General features: G+C 44.1%; 1 protein-coding gene across 4 annotated transcripts in view; it reads left to right on the top strand.

The window, feature by feature from the left end:
• Positions 1-26063, top strand: part of SLCO2B1 (solute carrier organic anion transporter family member 2B1) — a 110168-nt gene that overhangs the window by 36074 nt on the left and 48031 nt on the right. For all 4 annotated transcript variants that reach the window (XM_084617421.1, XM_084617423.1, XM_084617424.1 and 1 more), the window contains 5 exons: positions 5554-5691; positions 5824-5986; positions 8269-8490; positions 9600-9698; positions 21068-21198. In XM_084617421.1, the coding sequence (XP_084473547.1) occupies positions 5554-5691; positions 5824-5986; positions 8269-8490; positions 9600-9698; positions 21068-21198 (753 nt within the window). The remainder of the gene's footprint in view (positions 1-5553; positions 5692-5823; positions 5987-8268; positions 8491-9599; positions 9699-21067; positions 21199-26063) is intronic.

Consider the following 26063-nt stretch of genomic DNA (forward strand, 5'->3'; position numbering starts at 1 on the left):
ATTGGGTAAATCAGGAGATGTAGGTTCTATTCCCAGCTCCAACACTGACTTTCTGTTTGGCCTTGGGCAAGTCACATATCTCTCTGGGTCTCCTTGACTTCCAAAAGAGGATAATAATGCTTCCCTATCTCATAGGGGCGATATGAAGCTAAATTTCTTAATGTTTGTACGGGGCTTGGAGATCCTTTGATGCAAAGTGCAGTAATAGGGCATGCCATCCATTTTGCTCAGGCAAGCAACTCTAGACCCGGATACGTCTCCATGGTGCTATAATGACTGAAAAATGTTTGCCAGCTGTTTATTCCCAGGGAATGAGCAGGTAGAAAGAATTTTCCCATTTGAGCTGGATCGTGAGCACTCTCCGCCTGTGGCTGCAACAATAAACTACCAGACTGGAATACCACTCAGTTCACCGTAGTACTTGAGAATCTTCCACCAGTGTGCACTAAGTGATGTGACTGACTAACATCTGTCATGGGTGGTTAATTCTCTCTCTCTCTCTCAACCAGTCCCTAGGTGAGAATCATATGTACAGTGTTCTGCTTTGTTAGGGTTTTTTAAAATATCTACACATGAGATGGAAAAGCCCTAAGGCCATCTTGTCTGTTTCCTTGTCCCAGGGCCCCTATCACAGAATCTAAGAATTTAAAAATGTCTTTTTCTTCCTTCTCAGAAAGAGATCCTGGTCCAGCTCCCTACGGGCACATTGCACCTCCCTGTGCCAGCCTGATCTAGTGTGTTCCAGGGAATGGCGGAATCCATCATGTAATGGAGGGCAGGCAGCTATTTCCACTGGGGGTGGGCAGCTTTAATTTCCATAGAGTGTCATAGGAGCATTAAATCATCATATCCCCTGACTGTGCCCCTCCCTCATAAACACTGCCATACTGGGAGCTGCACTGGCCTGCTTGGGGTCCCTAATTTAAGGAAGATTGTGGCTTTCTTGTGTTGCTGTAATCCTCCAATGAACCTTCTGCTGCCAGGATTCCTGCCCGCAAAGGCCATTGCAATGGACTGGGGCCCAATGCCTTTGGATCTTGGAATTGTTCTTCCAGTAAATCCCTTCAGATCATTGTTCATTTTTGTTGTTTTTTTTCTCTGATTTCCTTTTCTTTGTTGACCTATTTCTGGTTTTAAGTTGGCTGTGACTCAATGTGTTGCTCGCAGAGAGGAACTGTTGTCTTCCTGCTCAGCGCTGTTATGTCTTACTAGAAGAAACACACACCACATTATACAAATAATACAATACATAATTTCCTGCTGGAGAGAGGAAAAGAGAACAAAGAACCATAAATGACAGCTGCTAGTCACATTGCTTAATGCGCTTCAGGAAGGCACTCAGCTAACATGGTGATGAGAGCTGTATAAGAACCTGAATAGAAAGTATATAAACAGATGTTGAGCTCTGAGACACATAGAAACAATGAGATCCATGTTCTGATTCGGGTGTTTCATCTGGATTAATGCAAATTAGTAAATCACAATTTACTGAACTAAAAGAAAACATACTTTTTGATGCCTTCAAGTGCCGTAAGCCCCACATTTCTAACATTTCCTGAAAACTGTTGTAATCCCATAGGAAACATCATCAAAAAACCTAGTAGCACCTTCAAAATCTATTGCTGTGTCACTTAGAAATTTTAAAACAAACAAACAAACAAAAAAGCTTTTGCTTTTGCAGAGCCTACAATGTATGCTGATAGGTTACCCAGTGATAAGAGAAGAAACCCAAGAGGTGGCAAGTGGAAATGCTTTGTTAATTTCAAACTCCAAGGATACCAGAGCACTGTGATCCATGTCTGACAAATAGGTAGGGATGAGATTGACAATACAATTTCTCTCGCTGTCAATCTTCTATGAAGGTATTACAAATGAAAGAGAACAGGAAGATATTTCAATGCAATAATTTCTGGCTTGACACTGAGAGAGAGAGATAGAGAGAGAGATAGAGAGAGTGTGTGTGTGTGAAAGAGAGAGAGAGAGAGATTTGGAGGTATAGTGGCCAAATGTGCTAACCTTTTCTCTCTACAAATGGAAGGGGAGTTACTTCATGGTTAGAACAATGGGATCTGGGTAGTTGGACTTCTAGAGTCTCTTCTCACCACTGACTCATTGCCCAGCCAGTAAAACTGGTACAATATACTTACATTCTGGTGCTGTGAAGCTTATCAGTGTTTCAGAAGTGCTTTGAGACTGTTGGAGGAGACGTGCTATGGAAGGGAAAGTTTAGTTTTTCAAATTCTGGCTTAGATCACAGGTCAGTCAAGTTTGGTGTTATTATTTTTAGCCTTAGTTGGCATCACCATATGGTACATCCTCATTTGATCGTCCCTGCCCTATGAGGGACGGATGTAGCATGGGACATTTCAACACATTGGTTCAGAAATTGTAGAGGCACTACAAGCCATGTGTATAGGAGATCTCTATATTGCCAGCTGGCGTTATGCCTGGCTCCAGCTATGGCTATCTGCCCTTCCTTGTATCTCCGTATGTGCAGCGTCTTCTCTATCGCAAACTCTCGTGCAGGAAAATGACCTCTGAATCAGACAGAGTGTTGTCTGAAACTTCAGCTTGTCCAGCGTGACCTAACACGGAAGCTGCTGAAGTGAGCAGTCTATGCTGCAGTACAAAGAGCAGGCCTGATGCATGGAGATTTGAGAGCTCTTCTGCTGTACAGCAGCTCATTAAAGTAACCTCAATGGTAGAAACCAGGTTTTGTTTCATGTGTTTCACTTTCAGATCCATCCACAGCATTGGCCTGCTAAACCCAGGGTTGTGAGTTCAATCCTTGAGGGGGCCATTTAGGGATCCTGGGAAAAAATTGGGGATTGGTCCTGCTTGGAGCAGGGGGTTGGACTAGAGGACCTCCTGAGGTCCCTTCCAACCCTGTCTATGTTTTTACAAAATTCAAGACTATCATAGATATGCGCTGACGTAAAGAGCAGGCGGCAGACTGTCCCCTCCATTCCATTGGAAAGGAGGATCAGTCTGATGGAACTGGATGAGGAGATACAGAAGGGAGGATGCCACATCTAAAGCCTCGTTCTTCCCTTCCCCTGACCTCATGGAAACAACTTTCTGGGGGCACCATGAGGAACAGTCTCTGCAGGCTGGTAGAGGGAACACCACTATCCATGTTATTGTTCTTGAGGGAACCTCTAGGGAATCAGTGAGTATGATCTGGCGGGCCAATTCATGAAGGAAGAGAGAGAGAGTGTGTGTACATAATCTTTGCCATTTTGGAGACACCTTAGATATCTGCAATAGGTAGCTGGAGAATCAATCAGTTTTCCAAGCACATATGACCCTACGCATTTCAAATGTAAAGATGTTTCCTCTCTCTCCACCCCCCCCTTATTACTGGGTTAATATTGTTGTAAATAGTTATTTGTCTTTCCAAAGGTGAAGAGCTTCTTTCTAGAACACACAAGCCAAAGAACCTGATGTCATGATCCAACAATTAATATAAAACCTCTATCACACTGCATGGTGAAATGCAGTAGAAAATGGTGCAACAAAAGACAAATAGGGGCCTATGATCTCCTAAACTGTCCTAAAGTCAACATCTCTTTTTCCTCTTTCACTGGTATGGTCTGAGGGCTAGAGGACGGGACTCAAAGGAGCTGGGTTCTATTCCCAACTATATCATTGAATATCTCTGTACATGAATTCCCTGATCTGTAAAATAGGGAGAATAATATGCGCCAGTATTTGATAACCTGGGATGAAAAGGTTTATGGAAATACCAAGTATCACTGGGAAGTTGCTCAAAAGGGAGTAAAGGTAAACACACACATGAAAATAGAAATAGCAGTAGTGTGGTCTGTTACAGACAGTTGAGGATGTGACAAATCCTGGATTTGGACTGGATGGATACACAAATCCACACTGATAGTGGAGGTTTTTCAAATTGCTCCCATAATGTTCTGAAATGAATACAGGTAACAGATAGCCAGAAGTGGCTCTGTCCATTCTGCTGAGCCCTGGGGCTTAGTCAGTCAGTCATCAAAAGTACTCAGATTCCACCTGAATGATATTCCTGTGGCCAGAAATCATGCCCCTGTAGCAACTTAAGATATGGAGAGGCTGGTTGTGTGGTGAGGGGAGTAGCTATGAAGCTACTAGTCTTTAACAAGAACTTTGAGAGCTGGGAAAGATCCATAGCTTCTTCCTAAGATATTTGACTAAATGCATCCTTTGCCACCCAGTGCCTGTATCAACAGAAATCAGGGGGAGGGAAGAAATAGAATTATATAAGGTTTTTCCCCGCTGAGCCTAGAAACAAGGTATTCGTTAATTTTAGATGCATGTTTGTTGCTGCAGTGCTATAACAGCATGTCAGGTTTTATTAATATCTCAGGCAACTGGATGGTTCTGAGTCATGGAAAGTAGAAATGGCTATGGAGCTGTCCATTTCTTGACCACCACTTGAAAGCCAGTGCAGGCTGGTAGTGCCCCATATGAAATGAGTTTGATTATCTAAGCCCAGTTTCTAGTGGACAGATGTCCCTAGCGCAGCTGGCAGCAACTGGCACTCTTGTTGGCAGTTTCAGCAGAGAAGGATTTAAGGGAGCTGGTGTTTGAACTACTCTCTAGCCCCAGGGATAGTGCCGCCTGGTTAGGATCAAGGTCCAGTATCTGGAGGGCGTGAGAGAAGTGTGTACCTGCTCTGGGGATAAATAACTCCAGTCTCTGGAGTCTCTCACCAGAAATGTCCATACTCAGTAACAGCAGTAACAACGAGGAGTCCTTGTGGCACCTTATAGACTAACAAATTTATTTGGGCATAAGCTTTCGTGGGCTAAAACCCACTTCATCAGATGCATGGAGTGGAAAATACAGTAGCAGGTATATATACACAGTACCTGAAAAGATGGGAGTTGCCTTCCCAAGTGGGGGGGGTCAGTGCTAATGAGACAATTCAATTAACAGTAGAATACCAAAGGAGGAAAAATCACTTTTGTAGTGGTAATGAGGGTGGCCCATTTCAAACAGCTGACAAGAAGGTGTGAGTAACAGTAAGGGGCAATTAGTATGGGGAAATTAGATTTTGTAATAACCCATCCACTCCCAGTCTTTATTCCGGCCTAATTTGATAGTATCCAGTTTGCAAATTAATTCCAGTTCTGCAGTTTCTCATTGGAGTCTGTTTTTGAAGGTTTTTGTTGTTGAAGAATTGCCACTTTTAAGTCTTGAGTCTTTAAGTTATTGAGTGTCCAGGGAGGTTGAAGTGTTCTCCTACTGGTTTTTGAGTGTTATAATTCCTGATGTCAGGTTTGTGTCCATTTATTCTTTTGCGTAGAGACTGTCCGGTTTGGCCAATATATATGGCAGAAGGGCATTGCTGTCACATGATGGCATATATCACATTGGTAGATGTGCAGGTAGCGATACTTTAAAGTTTCTCCCACATGTTCAATGGCCACCACACTTCTTATTTTTAAGGGATTGTTTTATTTAAATATAAGAAAGTTTGGGAAAAGAGTTTGTTTTTAGGTTACAACTTTCAATAGCAATAACTGTACTGAGTGGATTATTTTTTTGTCTCTGCAGTTTTTTGTGTTCTGCCATGGGTTTCTCCAGCTCTCCCAGCTCTTGCTATCTGGCTATCTGAAAAGCTCAATTTCAACAATTGAGAAGCGGTTTGGCTTGTCCAGTCAGACATCTGGATTGCTCGCTTCCTTCAATGAGGTAATCTCTGCTGTATTCAAAATTCTCTCTTTTAATCTCCCACCCACACAACTCTCCTGTACTCTTCTCTGTCCTAAGGAGGTCATTTGCAAAGTGTTTCAGAAGCTTTTTAATCTCTGTCTCCTACTGCAGGTTGGGAACACATTGCTGATCGTCTTCGTAAGTTACTTTGGAAGCCGAGTGAACAGGCCCCGGTTCATTGGCTGCGGCGCTATTCTTGTATCCATAGCTGGGTTTCTCATGTCTCTTCCTCACTTTATAATGGGGCTCTATGAATATGACCAGTCCATTGCCAGTAGGTACTCTAAATGTATATACTTTTTGGGAACAGGTAAAGGGGGAGACCTTTTCTTGAGGTTTCATTAACTGCAAAGCATAAAAATGTGGAATATGACACCAAAGAAGCAGATGTTGAACTTTTGTTTTCAGAAATTAAAATGTACTGGCCCCAAGAGGTAAATATTGACTGAGGTGGAGCCAAGAGAGGAATAACAAGAAAACAGCTCCTAGGCTGGAGTTAAAGAAAAGGAAAATGAGATCTAAAGCATTTACATTCTTAGATATACTGCTGCTTCCAGTTCCTGCTTCCCCTTTCATTATGATTATTTAGGGCACCAAATGTACCCTGGGTCCCTACCCCAAAGAGATTACAATCAAGGATCTATTCCTGCAAATCATTACTCACACAAGTTGTCCTTACACAAGTAGTCCCACTGAGTTCAGTCCAAATCAAGGAGAATACTTATGTGAGCAAGGGTTTGTAGGATGGGGCTTTAAACTGTAGGTGAAGGAAGAGGATTGGATGCAGTCAACAGCAGTGGTAGAGCAGTGACCATAGGCACAAGTGCCTGGATTTTAAATCTTTCTTTCTTTATTTGTGATTTCATTGATGCTTCCTTGTGGGCAAGGAGTAGTGTTCGTGGGCCTCATTGAAGAAGTCACTTTTAGGAAGGGACGTGAAGGAGGAGATGGTAGGATATGGAGGACCAGGTCAGGGAGGGGATTTACAGGCATCGGGGGCTTCATGGAAGAAGTTAGGAGATGAGAATGGAAGGAGAATATGCTGGTGGAGGTTAGTCATCCTACTCCTTGACCTCAAGGTTATAATCCCCAATCACAGTAATAATAGAAATCCTACTATCAGACTCCACAAAATCCTTTAGAAACTTCCCTAAGAGGCCTTTTCCCTGTTTCCTTGGATCACTGCAAAGGTACAGACCAGCCAGAACACAGCTGGGGTCACAGACTCGGTCTGCATTGTACTTTCCCATTAATATTTCCTCAGTTACAGCCACCAAAGGAAGATTTACGAAGTGCCTAATTCACAGCTATATCCAGGGAACAAGGGCTAACGAAAGTATGGAAACAAGTCCAACCTACACTTCATGACAGGCCCTTGGCTAGTGCAGATGTCTCCTGGGTCAGATGACTGATCTGTCAAACACAGAGGAAAAATCCAGAATTCTGTGTTGTTTGGGGGACTAAACAAAAATTCCAGAACTTTCAAAAGCAGCTGTTATGCTACACTTTTCAATATTCATTAATTATTTAGATAATTACTTTCAAGATAAATCTGTTATCTATTATTTCACAATTATTTATGATACCCAATTTTTTTTATCTCATGTCTCCATCTCCATTACACTGGTATCAATCCAGAGTAACTCCACCAGAGTCAGAGTAGATGAGATCAGACTGCTTCTTTAATTGGACTTGATTTTTATCCTTTTTGTATCCATCTATATTTTTAAATGTGACAGTTTCTGTACTTAGCTATGGAGTAACTTTTGGTTATTGCCATTGTTCTTTTATCATAATCATCTTTCACAGCTCAACAAATACATTTTATTTGTTTCTGATTGTCTTGCACAGTGTCGCAAATATGGATGTTAAATTAAGGCCTCCTGTTTATTTGATGTATATCTAGATGTATTTGCCATTGTTGTTAGGTAGGTTATTATTAACTAGATAAAGAGATTTTTAAAAAGAAACAAATATTGTACCAAATTCTGCTCTGTGTAACACTTGTGCAATTTCATTAGTCCATTGAGGCAGAAGGGGGTAACTGAAAGTAGAATTTAGCCCATCATTTGTTTAATTTGTAAACCATACATGGCTATAGAAATCACTCAGAGCCGGATTTCCCCTGGCCTCAGCAGCTGGCACGGGGTTGAGGAAAAGCCAGAGGTCAAGGACTATTTCAGCTCCTGCTTTGGAGAAATGTAGGGACTGCATGCTCTGTGTTGTATGCCAGGCGGCAGGATGAAAGCACTGTGCGGTGGAGCTGGGCTGGGGCACCAAGAAAGCAAGTTGTGTGCCAGACTGCAATCACTGCTTGTGTTCTGGAGAGCATGGGGAGGAATTAGTCCTCTGGAGGCACACTCAGTGACTGAGATCCCCATGGGGCTGTGTGACTGCACAGTCAGGACTGTAGCTAAGGGCCGCAACCTAACCCTCAGAGAGACAAACAGCAGCTCTGTATCTGATGCTATTTTACAGAGGATGTTTCACGTCTAAGGTTAGGTGCTCACCAACTTCGGCTTTGAGCACTTAGGGGTGTTGCATTTGCCTCCGCAGGTGTGTTCAGCAATTCTACTGATCTCTGCCAACCTGCTATATCCACCAGAAACCTCAGTGACACAGACTGCACCCCACATGCAGTGAAAGAAAACCGCGAGGTCCTGCTGATCCTGTTTATTGGCCAGGCTTTGCTAGGGATTGGAGGGGTCCCCATCCAGCCCTTTGGGATCTCTTACATTGATGATTTTGCCAGTGAGAGAAACTCACCTCTCTATTTAGGTAAGACTAGAACTGAGTCCCACCACGGTAAGAAAGAAAAGCAGCACTTATGCTGGGCTGGAGGGATCAGTTCCATGACAGGGTGTGACTGCTCAGCTCTCAAGAACAGACCCTTAGACTACAAGAAACTTCAAGTGTTTTTAATTTTGGCTGCTCCAGGGTATAAATAAACTCCTGAAACATATTTCACAAGGATTCAGGGTAACGAAGAATTGAGTCTTATGTATGTTCATGCTTTTCATCAGTAGTTGTCGTAAGAGGGCTTCCATGTAAAAGCTGAAGTAGATAAATTGAGGTAGCAAAAAAACATTTCAAAGAGCATGGCACAGTTTTTAATCTGAACAGTGCCAGCATATATCTTGAGTACCTTTCTGAATGTAATGGAGGTTTTACACGAGGAGTAACTGAAGTCAGAGTTTGGCCCCTGATGTACTGCGGAAGTCATAAGGGGTTCAGAGAAGAGTGACAAGAATGATTGAGGGCATAGAAAAACTCTCCTAAGGAGAGAGATTGAAAAGATTGGGATCGTTTACCTAGAAAGGAGAATTGGTAAAAGAATATACAATAATTACGGTATAGAAGAGGTAGATAAAGGATTTTGATTCTCTTTTTCACTTAAAACAACAACAAGGGGATATTAAATTAAATCAAAAGGTGGGAAATTCAAAACTGCTAAAAGGAAATACTTTTGCATACAACATGTAATTAGACTGTGGAACTCATTGCCACATCAAGTCCACGAGGCCAAGAATTTAAGCAAGATTGAAAGACAGATTGAACATTTATATGGATAACAAGAATATAGAGGTATAATTAATGGTAACAACATTTTTGGAAGGAATATTAGAACTCATGCTTCAGGGTTTATTAGATATCAGGATGAGACCTAATGTGGGGGTAGATTAACTCACACCTGCTCCTGCAAGTTTCTTACACCTTCCTCTGGTGCTGGCCCCAGTCAGAGACAGGATACTGGGCTGGATGGACTTTGGGTCTGACCTCATTTTGTAGTTCCTATTTTCCTGTGGTTTTGCATCTCATGTCCCCTGCATGCACTCCTCTCAAAGACAGAACCTTCCTGCTGAGTGGAAAATGCTTTCTTTTTGCAGGAATCCTGTTTGCTCTAACTATCATCGGACCTGGCGTGGCATTCATGTTAGGATCTGCCATTTTGCGCTTTTATGTGGACATTGACAAAGTTCCCCCAGGTGAGTTCATGTAGGTTCTGAGGGCCATTATCCATTCTTAATGCAGTGTGTGGGAGTGTGTGTGTGTGTGGGGAAACTTTCCTGTTATCATAGGCAATGTTATTTTAGATCTGAGAGCTAGCATCATGATGCCAAAAAAGTTAAAAAGATCTGAAGTGTGCAGCGACGCTGCTGTTCATCTGCCATCAAGTGAAGCAAAGCCTGGCTTCCTTTAACTCTGCTGACACATTTGTATATGCCTGAGTGCATTAACTGAGCTTCCTGTAATCATTCTGCTAGCGGCTTGCATGGTTCCGGGGGTGGTAAACCAAATACAGAAAGTGCTGTGATGGAACTCTCCGAATAATCAGATATGGCAAGTGGGTGCTTCCCTTCTAACTCAGGGTCACACACAAATGTTAGAGGGTTAGATCAAGCATGGCTGCTGCAGAAACTTCATGTTTTCCTCATGCTTTCTCCTTCCTCAATCATGGGGATCACTCAGACCTGTGCTGCAGCTCATTTCCAACATTGCCAGCACGAGTAGAATGAAGCCGACTTATCTGTCCTTACCATGCTCACCACTGTATTAGCTGGGTGCCCACAAGGATTACACCTTATTCAATATGCTTCTCTCGATTGCTTCTGAGTAGCCAGTGGTGCATGGGAACTGAACAGGTATGCACGTTCCACCCACTACCAGCGATCAGGGTGGGTGTGTAGGAGGAGGAGAGCAAAAATGAAAGGAGAGGAAAGAAAGGAGTGGAGGAGAGAAAGAAAAGAGACATGGAATGTGCAAAAAGAGAGGGTAACTGAGGAGGGGAGAGAGGCAGGGGGAAAGGAGACCAAAAACAAGGAGAAGAGACAAAGATCAGGGAGAGAAAAGGACAGTAATTGCCCTTAAAGTCATAGAATCATAGAATATCAGGGTTGGACGGGACCCCAGAAGGTCATCTAGTCCAACCCCCTGCTCGAAGCAGGACCAATTCCCAGTTAAATCATCCCAGCCAGGGCTTTGTCAAGCCTGGCCTTAAAAACCTCTAAGGAAGGAGATTCTACCACCTCCCTAGGTAACGCATTCCAGTGTTTCACCACCCTCCTAGTGAAAAAGTTTTTCCTAATATCCAATCTAAACCTCCCCCACTGCAACTTGAGACCATTACTCCTCGTTCGGTCATCTGCTACCATTGAAAACAGTCTAGAGCCATCCTCTTTGGAACCCCCTTTCAGGTAGTTGAAAGCAGCTATCAAATCCCCCCTCATTCTTCTCTTCTGCAGGCTAAACAATCCCAGCTCCCTCAGCCTCTCCTCATAACTCATGTGTTCCAGACCCCTAATCATTTTTGTTGCCCTTTGCTGGACTCTCTCCAATTTATCCACATCCTTCTTGAAGTGTGGGGCCCAAAACTGGACACAGTACTCCAGATGAGGCCTCACCAATGTCGAATAGAGGGGGACGATCACGTCCCTCGATCTGCTCGCTATGCCCCTACTTATACATCCCAAAATGCCATTGGCCTTCTTGGCAACAAGGGCACACTGCTGACTCATATCCAGCTTCTCGTCCACTGTCACCCCTAGGTCCTTTTCCGCAGAACTGCTGCCTAGCCATTCGGTCCCTAGTCTGTAGCTGTGCATTGGGTTCTTCCGTCCTAAGTGCAGGACCCTGCACTTATCCTTATTGAACCTCATCAGATTTCTTTTGGCCCAATCCTCCAATTTGTCTAGGTCCTTCTGTATCCTATCCCTCCCCTCCAGCGTATCTACCACTCCTCCCAGTTTAGTATCAACCGCAAATTTGCTGAGAGTGCAATCCACACCATCCTCCAGATCATTTATGAAGATATTGAACAAAACCGGCCCCAGGACCGACCCTTGGGGCACTCCACTTGATACCGGCTGCCAACTAGACATGGAGCCATTGATCACTACCCGTTGAGCCCGACAATCTAGCCAGCTTTCTACCCACCTTATAGTGCATTCATCCAGCCCATACTTCCTTAACTTGCTGACAAGAATACTGTGGGAGACCATGTCAAAAGCTTTGCTAAAGTCAAGAAACAATACATCCACTGCTTTCCCTTCATCCACAGAACCAGTAATCTCATCATAAAAGGCGATTAGATTAGTCAGGCATGAGTTGCCCTTGGTGAATCCATGCTGGCTGTTCCTGATCACTTTCCTCTCATGCAAGTGCTTCAGGATTGATTCTTTGAGGACCTGCTCCATGATTTTTCCAGGGACTGAGGTGAGGCTGACTGGCCTGTAGTTCCCAGGATCCTCCTTCTTCCCTTTTTTAAAGATTGGCACTACATTAGCCTTTTTCCAGTCATCCGGGACTTCCCCGGTTCGCCACGAGTTTTCAAAGATAATGGCCAATGGCTCTGCAATCACAGCCGCCAATTCCTTCAGCACTCTCGGATGCAACTCGTCCGGCCCCATGGACTTGTGCACGTCCAGCTTTTCTAAATAGTCCCTAACCACCTCTATCTCCACAGAGGGCTGGCCATCTCTTCCCCATTTTGTGATGCCCAGCGCAGCAGTCTGGGAGCTGACCTTGTTAGTGAAAACAGAGGCAAAAAAAGCATTGAGTACATTAGCTTTTTCCACATCCTCTGTCACTAGGTTGCCTCCCTCATTCAGTAAGGGGCCCACACATTCCTTGGCTTTCTTCTTGTTGCCAACATACCTGAAGAAACCCTTCTTGTTACTCTTGACATCTCTGGCTAGCTGCAGCTCCAGGTGCGATTTGGCCCTCCTGATATCATTCCTACATGCCCGAGCAATATTTTTATACTCTTCCCTGGTCCAACCTTCCACTTCTTGTAAGCTTCTTTTTTATGTTTAAGATCTGCTAGGATTTCACCATTAAGCCAAGCTGGTCGCCTGCCATATTTACTATTCTTTCGACTCATTGGGATGGTTTGTCCCTGTAACCTCAACAGGGATTCCTTGAAATACAGCCAGCTCTCCTGGACTCCTTTCCCCTTCAAGTTAGTCCCCCAGGGGATCCTGGCCATCCGTTCCCTGAGGGAGTCGAAGTCTGCTTTCCTGAAGTCCAGGGTCCGTATCCTGCTGCTTACCTTTCTTCCCTGCGTCAGGATCCTGAACTCAACCAACTCATGGTCACTGCCTCCCAGATTCCCATCCACTTTTGCTTCCCCCACTAATTCTACCCGGTTTGTGAGCAGCAGGTCAAGAAAAGCACCCCCCCTAGTTGGCTCCTCTAGCACTTGCGCCAGGAAATTGTCCCCTACGCTTTCCAAAAACTTCCTGGATTGTCTATGCACCGCTGTACTGCTCTCCCAGCAGATATCAGGAAAATTAAAGTCACCCATGAGAATCAGGGCATGCGATCTAGTAGCTTCCGTGAGCTGCCGGAAGAAAGCCTCATCTACCTCATCCTCCTGGTCCGGTGGTCTATAGCAGACTCCCACCACTACATTACTCTTGTTGCACACACTTCTAAACTTAATCCAGAGACACTCAGGTTTTTCTGCAGTTTCGTACCGGAGCTCTGAGCAGTCATACTGCTCCCTTACATACAGTGCTACTCCCCCACCTTTTCTGCCCTGCCTGTCCTTCCTGAACAGTTTATAACCATCCATGACAGTACTCCAGTCATGCGAGTTATCCCAGCAAGTCTCTGTTATTCCGATCACGTCATAGTTCCTTGACATCACCAGGACCTCCAGTTCTCCCTGCTTGTTTCCAAGGCTTTGTGCATTTGTATATAAGCACTTGAGATAACCTGTTGATCGCCCCTCATTCCCAGTATGAGGCAGGAGCCCTCCCCTCACAGACATTCCTGCCTGTGCTTCCTCCCGGTATCCCGCTTTCCCACTTACCTCAGGGCTTTGGTCTCCTTCCCCCGGTGAACCTAGTTTAAAGCCCTCCTCACTAGGTTAGCCAGCCTGCTGGCAAAGATGCTCTTCCCTCTCTTCGTAAGATGGAGCCCGTCTCTGCCCAGCACTCCTCCTTCATGGAACACCATCCCATGGTCAAAGAATCCAAAGCCTTCTCTCCGACACCACCTGCGTAGCCATTTGTTGACTTCCACGATTCGACGATCCCTACCCCGGCCTTTTCCTTCCACGGGGAGGATGGACGAGAACACCACTTGCGCCTCCAACTCCTTTCCTTGAAGCCTTTCCAGTTTCATTTGTACTGCACAATGTTAGGAGAGCATTTGTGGGATTTGCTGGGCATGGGAAAGATCTCTAACACTCTCGTAACATCAGCCTGTCAGCAAAGGCAAAACTAGAAACTACCACAGAAGGTAGGGAGGGTCAAAGAAGATCCACCCAGTCAGCACAGAGTTGTAACAGGGATGTGTACTGTGGAAAAGCCTAAGAACAAAACTGATGCTGCTGTCTCAAGAAGAGCTGGCTCAGGCACCAGGGAGGGCAGCGGCCCTGAGGAGGGGCTAAATAGCTGGTTGTCATTCTAAAAAGGATGGCAGGATGGGCAGGGATGGTGTCTCTAGCCTCTGTTTGCCAGAAAAAAATTAATCGCAATTAATCACACTGTTAAACAATAATAGAATACCATTTATTTAAATATTTTGGATGTTTTCTACATTTCAAATATATTGATTTCAATTACAACACAGAATACAAAGTGTACAGTGTTCACTTTATATTTATTTTTGATAAGTATTTGCACTGTAAAAAAAAAAGAAATTGTATTTTTCAGTTCAACTAACACAAGTACTGTAGTGCAATCTCTTTATCATGAAAGTTGAACTTACAAATGTAGAATTATGTACATAAGAATGGCCATACTGGCTCAGACCAAAGGTCCATATAGCCCAGTATCCTGTCTTCTGACAGCGGCCAATGCCAGGTGCCCCAGAGAGAATGAATAGAACAGGTCATCATCAAGTGATCCATTCCCTGTCTCCCATTCCCAGCTTCTGGCAAACAGAGGCTAGGGACACCATCCCTGCCCATCCTGGCTAATAGCCATTGATGGACTTATCCTCCATGAATTTATCTAGTTCTTCTTTGAACCCTGTTATAGTCTTGGCCTTCACAACATCCTCTGGCAAAGAGTTCCACAGGTTGACTGTGCCTTGTGTGAAGAAATACTTCCTTCTGTTTGTTTTAATCCTGCTTTCTATTAATTTCATTTGGTGACCCCTAGTTCTTGTGTTATGAGAAGGAGTAAATTAAACTTCCTTATTTACTTTCTCAACACCAGTCATGATTTTATAGACCTCTGTCATATCCCCCCTTAGTCATCTCTTTTTCAAGCTGAAAAGTCCCAGTCTTATTAATCTCTTCTCATATGGAAGCTGTTCCATACCCCTAATCATTTTTGTAAAATTTTAGAGCCTGCAAGTCCACTCGGTCTTACTTCTCAGCCAATCACTCAGACAAACAAGTTTGTTTACATTTGCAGGAGATAATGCTTGCCCGCTTCTTGTTTGCAATGTCACCTGAAATCGAGAACAAGCGTTCTCATGGCACTGTTGTAGCTGGCATGCCAGATGCGCTAAAGATTCATATGTGCCTTCATGCTTCAACCACCACTGCGTCCATGCTGATGACGGGTTCTGCTCGATAATAATCCAAAGCAGTGCAGACTGATGCATGTTCATTTTCATTATCTAGTCAGATGCCACCAGCAGAAGGTTGATTTTCTTTTTTGGTGGTTTGGGTTCTGTAGTTTCTGTATCGGAGTGTTGCTCTTTTAAGACTTCTGAAAGCATGCTCCACACCTCGTCCCTCTCAGATTTTGGAAGGCTCTTCAGATTCTTAAATCTTGGATATAGTGCTGTAGCTATCTTTAGAAATCTCACATTGGTATCTTCTTTGCGTTTTGTGAAATCTGAAAAGAAAGTTTTCTTAAAACGAACAACATGTTCTGGGTCATCGTCTGAGACTGCTATAACATGAAATACATGGCAGAATGCGGGTAAAACAGAGCTGGGGACATAGAATTCTCCCCCAAGGAGTTCAGTCACAAATGTAATTAACACTTTTTTTTTTTAATGAGCATTATCAGCATGGAAGCATGTCCTCTGGAATGGTGGCCGAAGCATGAAGGGGCATATGAATGTTTAACATATCTGGCATGTAAATACCTTGCAATGCCAGCTACGAAAATGCCATACAAATGCCTGTTCTTCCTTTCTAGTGACATTGTAAATAAGAAGAGGGCAGCATTATCTCCTGTAAATGTAAACAAGCTTGTTTGTCCTAGCGATTGGCTGAACAAGAAGTAGGACTGAGTGGATTTGTAGGCTCTGAAGTTTTACATTAATTTTGGTTTTGAGTGCAGTTATGTAACAAAAACAAATCTACATTTGTAAGTTGCACTTTCACGACAAAGAGATTGCACTACAGTATGAGGTGAATTGAAAAATACTATTTCTTTTGTTTATCATTTTTACAGTGCAAGTATTTGTAATAAAAATAATATACTCTTTAATTTCAGTTACAACACAGAATACAATATATATGAAAATGTAGAAATATCCAAAATTTTTAATAAATTTAAATTGGTATTCTATTGTTTAACAGTGTGATTAATCATGATTAATTTTTTGAGTTAATTGCGTGAGTTACCTGCAATTAATCAGCAGCCCTAGTTGGAAATAAATATACTTAGTCCATTCACAAACATAAATATGTCTCACAGTTCCTCTATAAGGTATTATAAGCATAGGCATGACATGATTTGCCCAAGGTCACTGTACCAGAGCAACATTGTCTGCTTACTCAATCCATGCTTAAACCGCTAGAGCACAGCTCTTCCTAGCCCATAATCCAGGTGGTGTTATGTGGGGATGGAGCTGTAAATTCCAGAACTTTGGAGTTTTGCATATTGTAGGCTTGCTTTGTTCTAGAAGCAGTAAGTGGCTGCACATAATGTAACCCTGTGACCCTTCCTCTGCCCTTGTCAGCTTTGGCTGGATCCTGCCTCCTAGTGTCCCTTAGAAAGACTTCAAAAAGTAAATTCTGAAGGAACAGAATCAATAGTTCTTTTCAAGCAAAGTCCCTTTTTCTTAGTTCCATTTTCTTGACTCAAAAACCAGAGGGAAACTATTCTCTCTGAAAGACTGGCCCTATATTAAAATGCTTTTGATTTATAATTATGCAGCATTGCTGTAGCCTTGTTGGTCCCAGGATATTGGAGAGGCAAGATAGGTGAGATAATCTCTTGTATTGGACCAACTTTTGTTGGTGAGAGAGGCAAGCTCTTCTTCAAGTCTGGGAAATGTACTCAGAGTGTCATAGCTAAATACAAGGTGGAACAGTTTTTTAGTGTAAGTATTTAACATATATTTCAAGGGACCATTCAAGATGAAGTGGCCCAGTAGCACCTGATTGTCGATAAAAGATTTCTTGGTGTGCTTGGGGTGGCTACTGGATCTGTGAAGGGAAGTGTGGTGATCCATGGGTTTCTTATGTGTTAACTGCTTATGCTAAACAATCGGTTCCACCTTGTATTTAGCGGTGACACTCAGAGTACATTTCCCAGACCTGAAGAAGAGCTCTGTGTAGCTTGAAAGCTTGTCCCTCTCACCAACAGAAGTTGGTCCAATAAAAGAGATTACATCACCCAGATCGTCTCTTCAATTTATATAACAGCTTTTACTCTGATGGACCCTCAAACTCTGCACAATCCACAGATACCTAATATCACAGAAACAACTATCTCTGGCAGGAGGGTAGCAGCCAACTGACATGCAGCAGGCTATACACATGGGGCAAAGGGAAATCTGGATCAAGGACACTGGACAAACTCTTATGAAAACTGCCATGGGATTGTTCATATCTGTGCAGAACAAACAAAGCCCCAGTTTTAAAGTCTGCAGCAAAAGACCCTGAAGTGGTAAGTGGCTTGGCACTCAACTTACCTGCCTCACGCTGTTGAAGGGATGGATTGACCATGGTGGGGATTGTGGTCCCAGGGGCTCTGCAAACCTGATGCTTAGATCTTCTAAGACATCCCCTCAGACTAAAGCTAAGTGAGGAATATGTCTGAGTAACTGGAGAGCTCCCTCTACCTGTGCTGTCTTCAGATAGGAAAGTAATTGGCTATTGAGTGAGAGGGAAAGGAGGAAGCGCAGAAAGTGGTGGCAGTGGTAGCTAGTCATGCAAAAATAAGGCTAACCCAGTCTCATGATTCTTGGCTAAACCTTGTCCCTGTGCAATTCCAGAAGGAATTTTAACCCCCACATACAGCACTACACAACTGGCTATGTGCATTGTGGAGGTAGGAGGTTATTACCTTCCTCCGAATCATGTTACCAACCCCTTCCAGAGACAAGTGGACCAGATGGTCCATCTGGCTTATCTGATACGGCAAATCCTAAATTTCTAATCAGACCCCATATGGCAATAACCAGCTGGCATGTTACATCCTAACAGTTGTGTAAGAGATGCTGTTCACTTATCCTTTAGGACTAGTTTCCTAGAACTAGGCTTAAAATTGATATCTAACCGCAGGAATTCCATGATCTGTAGAAATACTCCTTGGTTAAAACTGATTATATTGAGAAATTGCATCCTGACTTCTGAAGTTCATGTTTTATTTAGGCCCAGTACCTCCCCACAGTGTGTGTCATCTTTAGCAGGAAGCTGCTCTTATTTTGTGAGAAAGGGAAAAAACATTCCAGATGTTCTGTCTGCTCATGCAACCGGGGGGCGTGGGGGGTGGGGGCAACGGTCATTCAAACTGGAGGAAAAAGCAGAAGGGGGAGGAAGAGATGGAAGTTACCAAAAGATTTTGTATAATTGGTCAATTTGGGCTGTATATTGGAGATGCCTTAAAAGGGAGTGTTGTCTAACCATGAGACTAGCAGAGTGGGAGTCTGGTTCCCTGGGTCCTACTCCTGGCTTGGCTGCTGAGAGTAGGCAAGTTATTAAAGCCAAAATATTCAAACTTGGGTGCCTAAATTTAGATGCTTAAATTAACATTTAGTGGATTTCTTTAATGCTATTTAGAGCATTTCTTTAATGCTATTTAGAGCTATTTAATGCTATTTAATATTTAGAGCTATTTAATGCTATTTCTTTAATGCTATTTAGAGCTGGCTGTATTGTAAAGAATCCTTATTGAGGTTACAGGGACAAACCATCCCGATGTGTCGAAAGAATAGTAAATATGGCAGGCAACCAGCTTGGCTTAACAGTGAAATCCTTGCTGATCTTGAACACAAAAAAGAAGCTTACAAGAAGTGGAAGATTGGACAAATGACCAGGGAAGAGTATAAAAATATTGCTTGGGGATGCAGGAGTGAAATCAGGAAAGCCAAATCACACCTGGACTTGCAGCTAGCAAGAGATGTTAAAAGTAACAAGAAGGGTTTCTTCAGGTATGTTAGCAACAAGAAGAAGGTCAAGGAAAGTGTGGGTCCCTTACTGAATGAGGGAGGCAACGTAGAGACAGAGGATGTGGAAAAAGCTAATGTACTCAATGCTTTTTTTGCCTCTGTCTTCACGAACAAGGTCAGCTCCCAGACTACTGCACTGGGCAGCACAGCATGGGGAGGAGGTGACCAGCCCTCTGTGGAGATAGAAGTGGTTCAGGACTATTTAGAAAAGCTGGACGAGCACAAGTCCATGGGGCCAGATGTGCTGCATCCGAGAGTGCTAAAGGAGTTGGTGGCTGTGATTGCAGAGCCATTGGCCATTATCTTTGAAAACTCATGGTGATCGGGGGCGGTCCCGGACGAATGGAAAAAGGCTAATATAGTGCCCATCTTTAAAAAAGGGAAGAAGGAGGATCCTGGGAACTACAGGCCAGTCAGCCTCACCTCAGTCCCTGGAAAAGTCATGGAGCAGGTCCTCAAGGAATCAATTCTGAAGCACTTAGAGGAGAGGAAAGTGATCAGGAACAGTCAGCATGGATTCACCAAGGGCAACTCATGCCTGACTAATCTAATTGCCTTCTATGACGAGATAACTGGCTCTGTGGATGAGGGGAAAGCAGTGGACATGTTGTTCCTTGACTTTAGCAAAGCTTTTGACACAGTCTCCCACAGTATTCTTGCCAGCAAGTTAAAGAAGTATGGGCTGGATGAATGGCCTATAAGGTGGATAGAAAGCTGGCTAGATTGTCGGGTCCAACAGGTAGTGATCAATGGCTCCATGTCTAGTTGGCAGCCGGTATCGAGTGGAGTGCCCCAAGGGTCGGTCCTGGGGCCGGTTTTGTTCAATATCTTCATAAATGATCAGGAGGATGGTGTGGACTGCACCCTCAGCAAGTTTGCAGATGACACTAAACTAGGAGGAGAGATAGATGCGCTGGAGGGTAGTGATAGGGTACAGAGGGACCTAGACAAATTAGAGGATTGGGCCAAAAGAAATCTGATGAGGTTCAACAAGGACAAATGCAGAGTCCTGCAGTTAGGACGGAAGAATCCCATGCACCGCTACAGACTAGGGACCGAATGGCTCGGCAGCAGTTCTGCAGAAAAGGACCTAGGGGTTACAGTGGATGAGAAGCTGGATATGAGTCAACAGTATGCCCTTGTTGCCAAGAAGGCCAATGGCATTTTGGGATGTATACATAGGGGCATTGCCAGCAGATCGAGAGACGTGATCGTTCCCCTCTATTTGATATTGGTGAGGCCTCATCTGGAGTACTGTGTCCAGTTTTGGGCCCCACACTACAAGAAGGATGTGGAAAAATTGGAAAGAGTCCAGCGGAGGGCAACAAAAATGATTAGGGGACTGGAACACATGAGTTATGAGGAGAGGCTGAGGGAACTGGGATTGTTTAGCCTGCGGAAGAGAAGAATGAGGGGGGATTTGATAGCTGCTTTCAACTACCTGAAAGGGGGTTCCAAAGAGGATGGATCTAGACTGTTCTCAGTGGTAGCTGATGACAGAACAAGGAGTAATGGTCTCAAGTTGCAGTGGGGGAGGTTTAGGTTGGATATTAGGAAAAACTTTTTCACTAGGAGGGTGGTGAAACACTGGAATGCGTTACCTAGGTAGGTGGCGGAATCTCCTTCCTTAGATATTTTTAAGGTCAGGCTTGACAAACCCCTGGCTGGGATGATTTAGTTGGGGATTGGTCCTGCTTTGAGCAGGGGGTTGGACTAGATGACCTCCTGAGGTCCCTTCCAACCCTGATAGTCTATGATTCTATGATTTAGCAGGTGGAAGTAAGGAAGAGATTCAGCATTATGTGATAAGTCAGCTCTCCATGGTCCACCAGCAAATGTTCTGTGGACCTCCAGGGATCCACAGCCCCCAGCATGGGAGCCATTGCTCTGGAGCACTCAGCAAAATTAATTTGTTAGGGACAGATGGACACATCCAATATAGCCCATTTCCTGCAGTCAGAGGGGTAGGGGTGAAGACAGTGGTGGCCCTCACTTCTTCCCCTCATCTGTGTTTCTAATTTGTGTTTATTTGCTTGTATTTCAGAGGAAATTCAGCTCACTAACAAAGATCCTCGATGGGTTGGAGCCTGGTGGCTCGGCTTCCTGGTCGCAGCCACTCTCGTGGCCTTATCTGCCATCCCTTATTTCTTCTTCCCAAAAGAAATGCCTAAAGAGGTAAGAACTGGAATGGAGACAGGCAAGGTCAATTGCACAAATCATTCAGCTGATTTAAACAATTAAGTTCTCTTAGCTCCCATGGCGGGTGAGTTTACTCTAGGTTGGGATGTGAGGGGATGATGATCTCAGTGAGACTTTCCTGAAGCTGGTTGGGCAGTGCTGTGATGCTGAAGTCAGACAAGGTGTAGAATATCAATATGCTGTGAAGAATATGTTATAAATGTGCTGTTGTACACATGCCACCTCTCTCTCTCTGCTTCCCTTGTGGGCCATGTGCCTTCTAGAGATGGCCGTGTGCTGTGAAGTTTGTATCCAGATTCAAACTTCTCAAAAGTACAAAGGGCTTCTGACGGATGTTCTGATTTGAACTCTTCTCTAGTGTCTGTAGCCCTTACTAGCTCAGATCGGATAAACTAAGCAGAGTCCAGCCTGGCCAGGACTTCGGTAAGAGGCTACCAAGAAAAACCCAGAGTGCTGCTGATAGTTTAGTAGGTGGCATTCTTCCCTCTCCAGAGGTGCAAAAAACAATGGTATGGAATCCCTATTCTATTCTATTCTATTCTATTCTGCATAGGTTCTTATACCATGCTCATCCCTGTAGTATCTGAGTGCCTTCCAGTAGTGTATTAAGCAAAATGACTACACATCTGTCCCTGACCATGTGACCCATGGTACTTTTCACAAATACTTCCCCAAATTCTACTGTGGATTAGTATATTTTGCTACATAACACTACGCATTTTATTTCAACTGGTGAAGTGATTTTTCATTTCCTGTTGAAGGGGAGAATCTTGCAACCTTTACTCATTTAAGTAGCTCTTTTGAAGTCCACAGGGATACTTCCATGAGCAACCATTCCTCTATCTCACAGGTGACTGCACATCAGTGGTGGGAATATTATACTTATGTTCATAATATGTAGTCTGAATGGCACGGTGGGACCCTTCTAACTAAAGGGATGTGGTCTAAATCTAAGATATTATCCTCATGGTGTTTGAAAATGCCTTTCAAGGGTACTTCTGCTGATGAGTCAGCTTCTCAGCTGTACTGTTCTTTCCCCAAGATCTCTCTCCTCAACCTTCTTCAACCAGACTGAGACTGGTATAGTAATGACAGGTTTCAGAGTAGCAGCCGTGTTAGTCTGTATCCGTAAAAAGACAAGGAGGCCTTTTGGCACCTTAGACAATAACAAATTTATTAGAGCATAAGCTTTCGTGAGCTACAGCTCACTCGCTCACGAAAGCTTATGCTCTAATAAATTTGTTAGTCTCTAAGGTGCCACAAGTCCTCCTTTTGGTATAGTAGTGTCCCTCTTGTTCCCTTTAAACCTTTGACTTTCCTTTGGGTTCAGGGACAAATCAGCAGCTGCATCAGAGGCCAGTCTCATCTATCACCATTTATAAGTGAATTGCCTGCTAGCCCAAAGGAGTGAGAGATTTCAGATTACTCCCTTTTCCTGTTCCTCCCCTTTTTAATGCTCCCAAACCAAAATACATATAATCACTTGCGTGCTGTGCAGCATAATAGCTTCATGGAACAATAGGCACCTTCCATTCTGCCCAGTGTTTCAGTAACACTGTCAGGGGCGGTATGAGCCAGTGAATGGGGAGCAATGGATTGAGAGACAGGCAACTCTGGATCTGTTCCAGTTCTGCCAAGTAGAATCACCAGAGATGTCAATCCTGAAACTTTCTTCAGCACTAAATTCACACAGAAAATGCCCCTTCCACACACACACACTTTTTGTCACCAAAACCGAGCACACGTAAAGAACGTCACCCTTTGAGGAGGTATCTTTGTCTCTCTTGGCTCAGGGTTGTGACATTTCCTCTCTTGCCATGCAGCATTCCATCAGCAGTGCCCAGCGACATCCCTTCGTATTGCTGGCATTTCACAGCCCCCTGGCTCTGCATGCAGCATTCCATCAGCAGTGCCCAGCGACATCCCTTCGTATTGCTGGCATTTCACAGCCCCCTGGCTCTGCATGCAGCATTCCATCAGCAGTGCCCAGCGACATCCCTTCATATTGCTGGCATTTCACAGCCCCCTGGCTCTGCATGCAGCGTTCCATCAGCCTCACACTTCCGGTGTGAGGTGCCCTGACTCCTCGTGGGGCATTTAATCTCTGTTACAATGTACAAGCCTGCATTAGAAACGTCACAGTGAGGCTCCCTGTCAGTGCCACAGGGGGGATAACACCAATAGAAGTACTAAAAGTGACTGGACACTAAATTGGTAGATTAGATGGAATATGGAGCAAAGCTCTGTAGTATGGATTAAAGGAGAGAAACTTGTCCTAATGCTTTAAAGCCTGATTTCTAGCAGCGCTCCCAGCTTCAGATGAGGTCAGTGGGAGCTACTATTAATTATTATGATTATTCCCACATATGGGTGTCTGATAAGGCCTTTTCCTGACTGCCAAGATTAGCCCCGGGCAATGTCTGGGATGGTTATTTCATTTACTTTTTTACTTGAAGAAATCTGGATTTTCAACAATGACCCTGTGGTATACAACTGATGGGTGAGCTGCTGAGCCCATACGGTGCCCCACTGAAGTCTGTGGGCTCTGCACAGGTGCAGCAGTCTGCTCTCACGGTGCCAGGCTGGGGGCCTAGCTCCTTGAACCCACAATGTGCGGAGAGCCTCCTAGCACATGCTGAGCCCCCACAGCTCCTACCAGCATCAGTTAGTAGAGTTCAGGAGCACTGTGGATGCCGAAAGGAGTCAGGATATTCAGCAGATCAGAGTCTGAGTAAATCACAACTTCACCCGGATGTTGCCCCTCCCTTTACTGGGTGCCGAATGGGGAGCACTCTGGAAGAAACATGTGGCCCCTGTTCTGCACCAGCACCATTATATGCAGGAGTGTTCAGGAAGTGAAGTGAAGATAACATCTCTAATGTTTAGCTTGAGCCAGACTGGCATATGGAACAAAGCCCCTTTAAGGCTCTTTAACAGTTATGCAGCTACTTATATTACCTATTTTTGGTACTTCCAATAAACATGAACAGCTTAAAGGAAAACACTGAGGCAGAATTCTTGAGAGGCTATTCTAAAACCACATCTAAATTGAGCTTGCCAGCATGGGGGAAGGGTTGTCTTGTGGTTAAAGTACATGACCAGCAATCAGAAAAGCTGGGTTTTGTTTCCAGCGTTGTCACAGGCTTCCTATCAGACTTTGGGCAACTCAGTCAACCCTTGTGCCTCAGTTTCCCCATATACAAAATGTGGGTAACCACACTGGCCTACCTCCTGGGATTGGGATGTTGTGAGGATTCTTTCATTAATGCTTGTAAGACACTTGCAGAAAGTCTTAGAAATACACTGTATTATTTGAGGAACACCAGGGAGGCAAATTAACAGGTTGTGTTTGTGGCACTAATGTGTGAGTGGCCACAGCACAAGAAGGCAACAGGGATGGATTTGTCCCCATGTTCAGATTTTTGGCACAAAGTTTTAAAAACAGAAGCAACCAATTGCTTAAAATAATCATCCAGTCTAATATAATTGAGTCCCCTGATGTTTGGTTGTTATAATAAGGCACATACAAAAATAAAAAAAAACTAAAGGGAACCAGCATTTGCTGGAGGAGGTATAATGAGTGTTTGTTGGGAGCTTGACCTGCTCATTAACTGAGGAAATTCATTCTGAACTGATTTTTTGAGGCCTGCTGGATTTTTATCTCTTATTTATTTAATATTAAAATAGTATCTGTCACCATGTTTTCACTAAGTTTCAAGGGCTACCTTCTGCACAGTAGGTGAGAGCTCAGCAGGAGCTCCAGGTTAAGCAGAGAAAATCCCTCTTTTGCATTTTGGAGGTATTTATATGTTTTTTTTTCTGATAAATCCAAAATAAAAGCAGATTGGCAAAGCCTGTGGGTGCTCTACCTACAGGTGAAATACCACACAGATAGGGACACTATTTTTCTCACCAGAGCCTGCTAGCAGACAACTTCCATCTGTTTCCTCAGTGGAAAGGAGACCTGCCTCTTTCTGAACCTAGCTGGACTCAGCTACACTTCATTAACTCAAGTGTACATAGGAAGCCTGAGGCTTCCTCTCAACTGTTGTCAGCTCAGGTAGTCCCCCCACAAAAGACAATCAGAAAACCTGGTCCCAACACCTGCTGGGATTTGACCTCAACTCCTCACATCACTGTTTGGCTCAGTGGGGTCTCTCCCTAGGGGCGTAACTCCAAGCTGAGTGGACCATGTCTGCAGGGTCCCAAGGAAGGTACCAAAGGGTTAGTATACCTGCAATATCCCATTTGCGTAGTATCACAAAGTGGCATAGCATGAGCCTCTCAGTTAGCTTAAGCTAAAGGAAGTCCAGCCTGGTCGGGCCTCCCTAAGGCTTCCTGGTGGAACAGCCTGATACTCAGAAAGTGGTGCTGGGGGTTCAGTAGATGGTGATCTTCCTTCTGAGTAACTCATAGAATCATAGAACCATAGAATCGTAAAACCATGGGTTTTGAAGGAAACGCAAGTGTCATCTAATCTGACATGGGACAGATTCAGGAATAAGTGTCCCTACAGAAAGCGGGGAAGGAGATGGGATTTGCCCCTGAAGCTGTCTGAGGAGCTGAACTCACAGCCCGGCTCATCAGATACCATCACCAGCTGACATACCACCTATAGGTTTCTGGCTGGGAGGTGGCAGTGTGACCGACTGGCAATGCTGTTTGTGAAAGGAAACACATCCCTCTGAGCAAGAGGACTTTGGGGAGGGGAAAGAAATCATAGTGGATGGGGCTATAACCAAGAACCATTGATGGGAAGAACCAAGATGGACCCAACTGTGGTTTCTGTACAGGTCGATCTACAATCTATGTTATATATACTCTGCAGAATGTTATTGAAA

Source organism: Lepidochelys olivacea (assembly GCF_965140295.1).
Source record: "Lepidochelys olivacea isolate rLepOli2 genome assembly, chromosome: 1".
NCBI classification, from domain to species: Eukaryota; Metazoa; Chordata; order Testudines; family Cheloniidae; genus Lepidochelys; species Lepidochelys olivacea.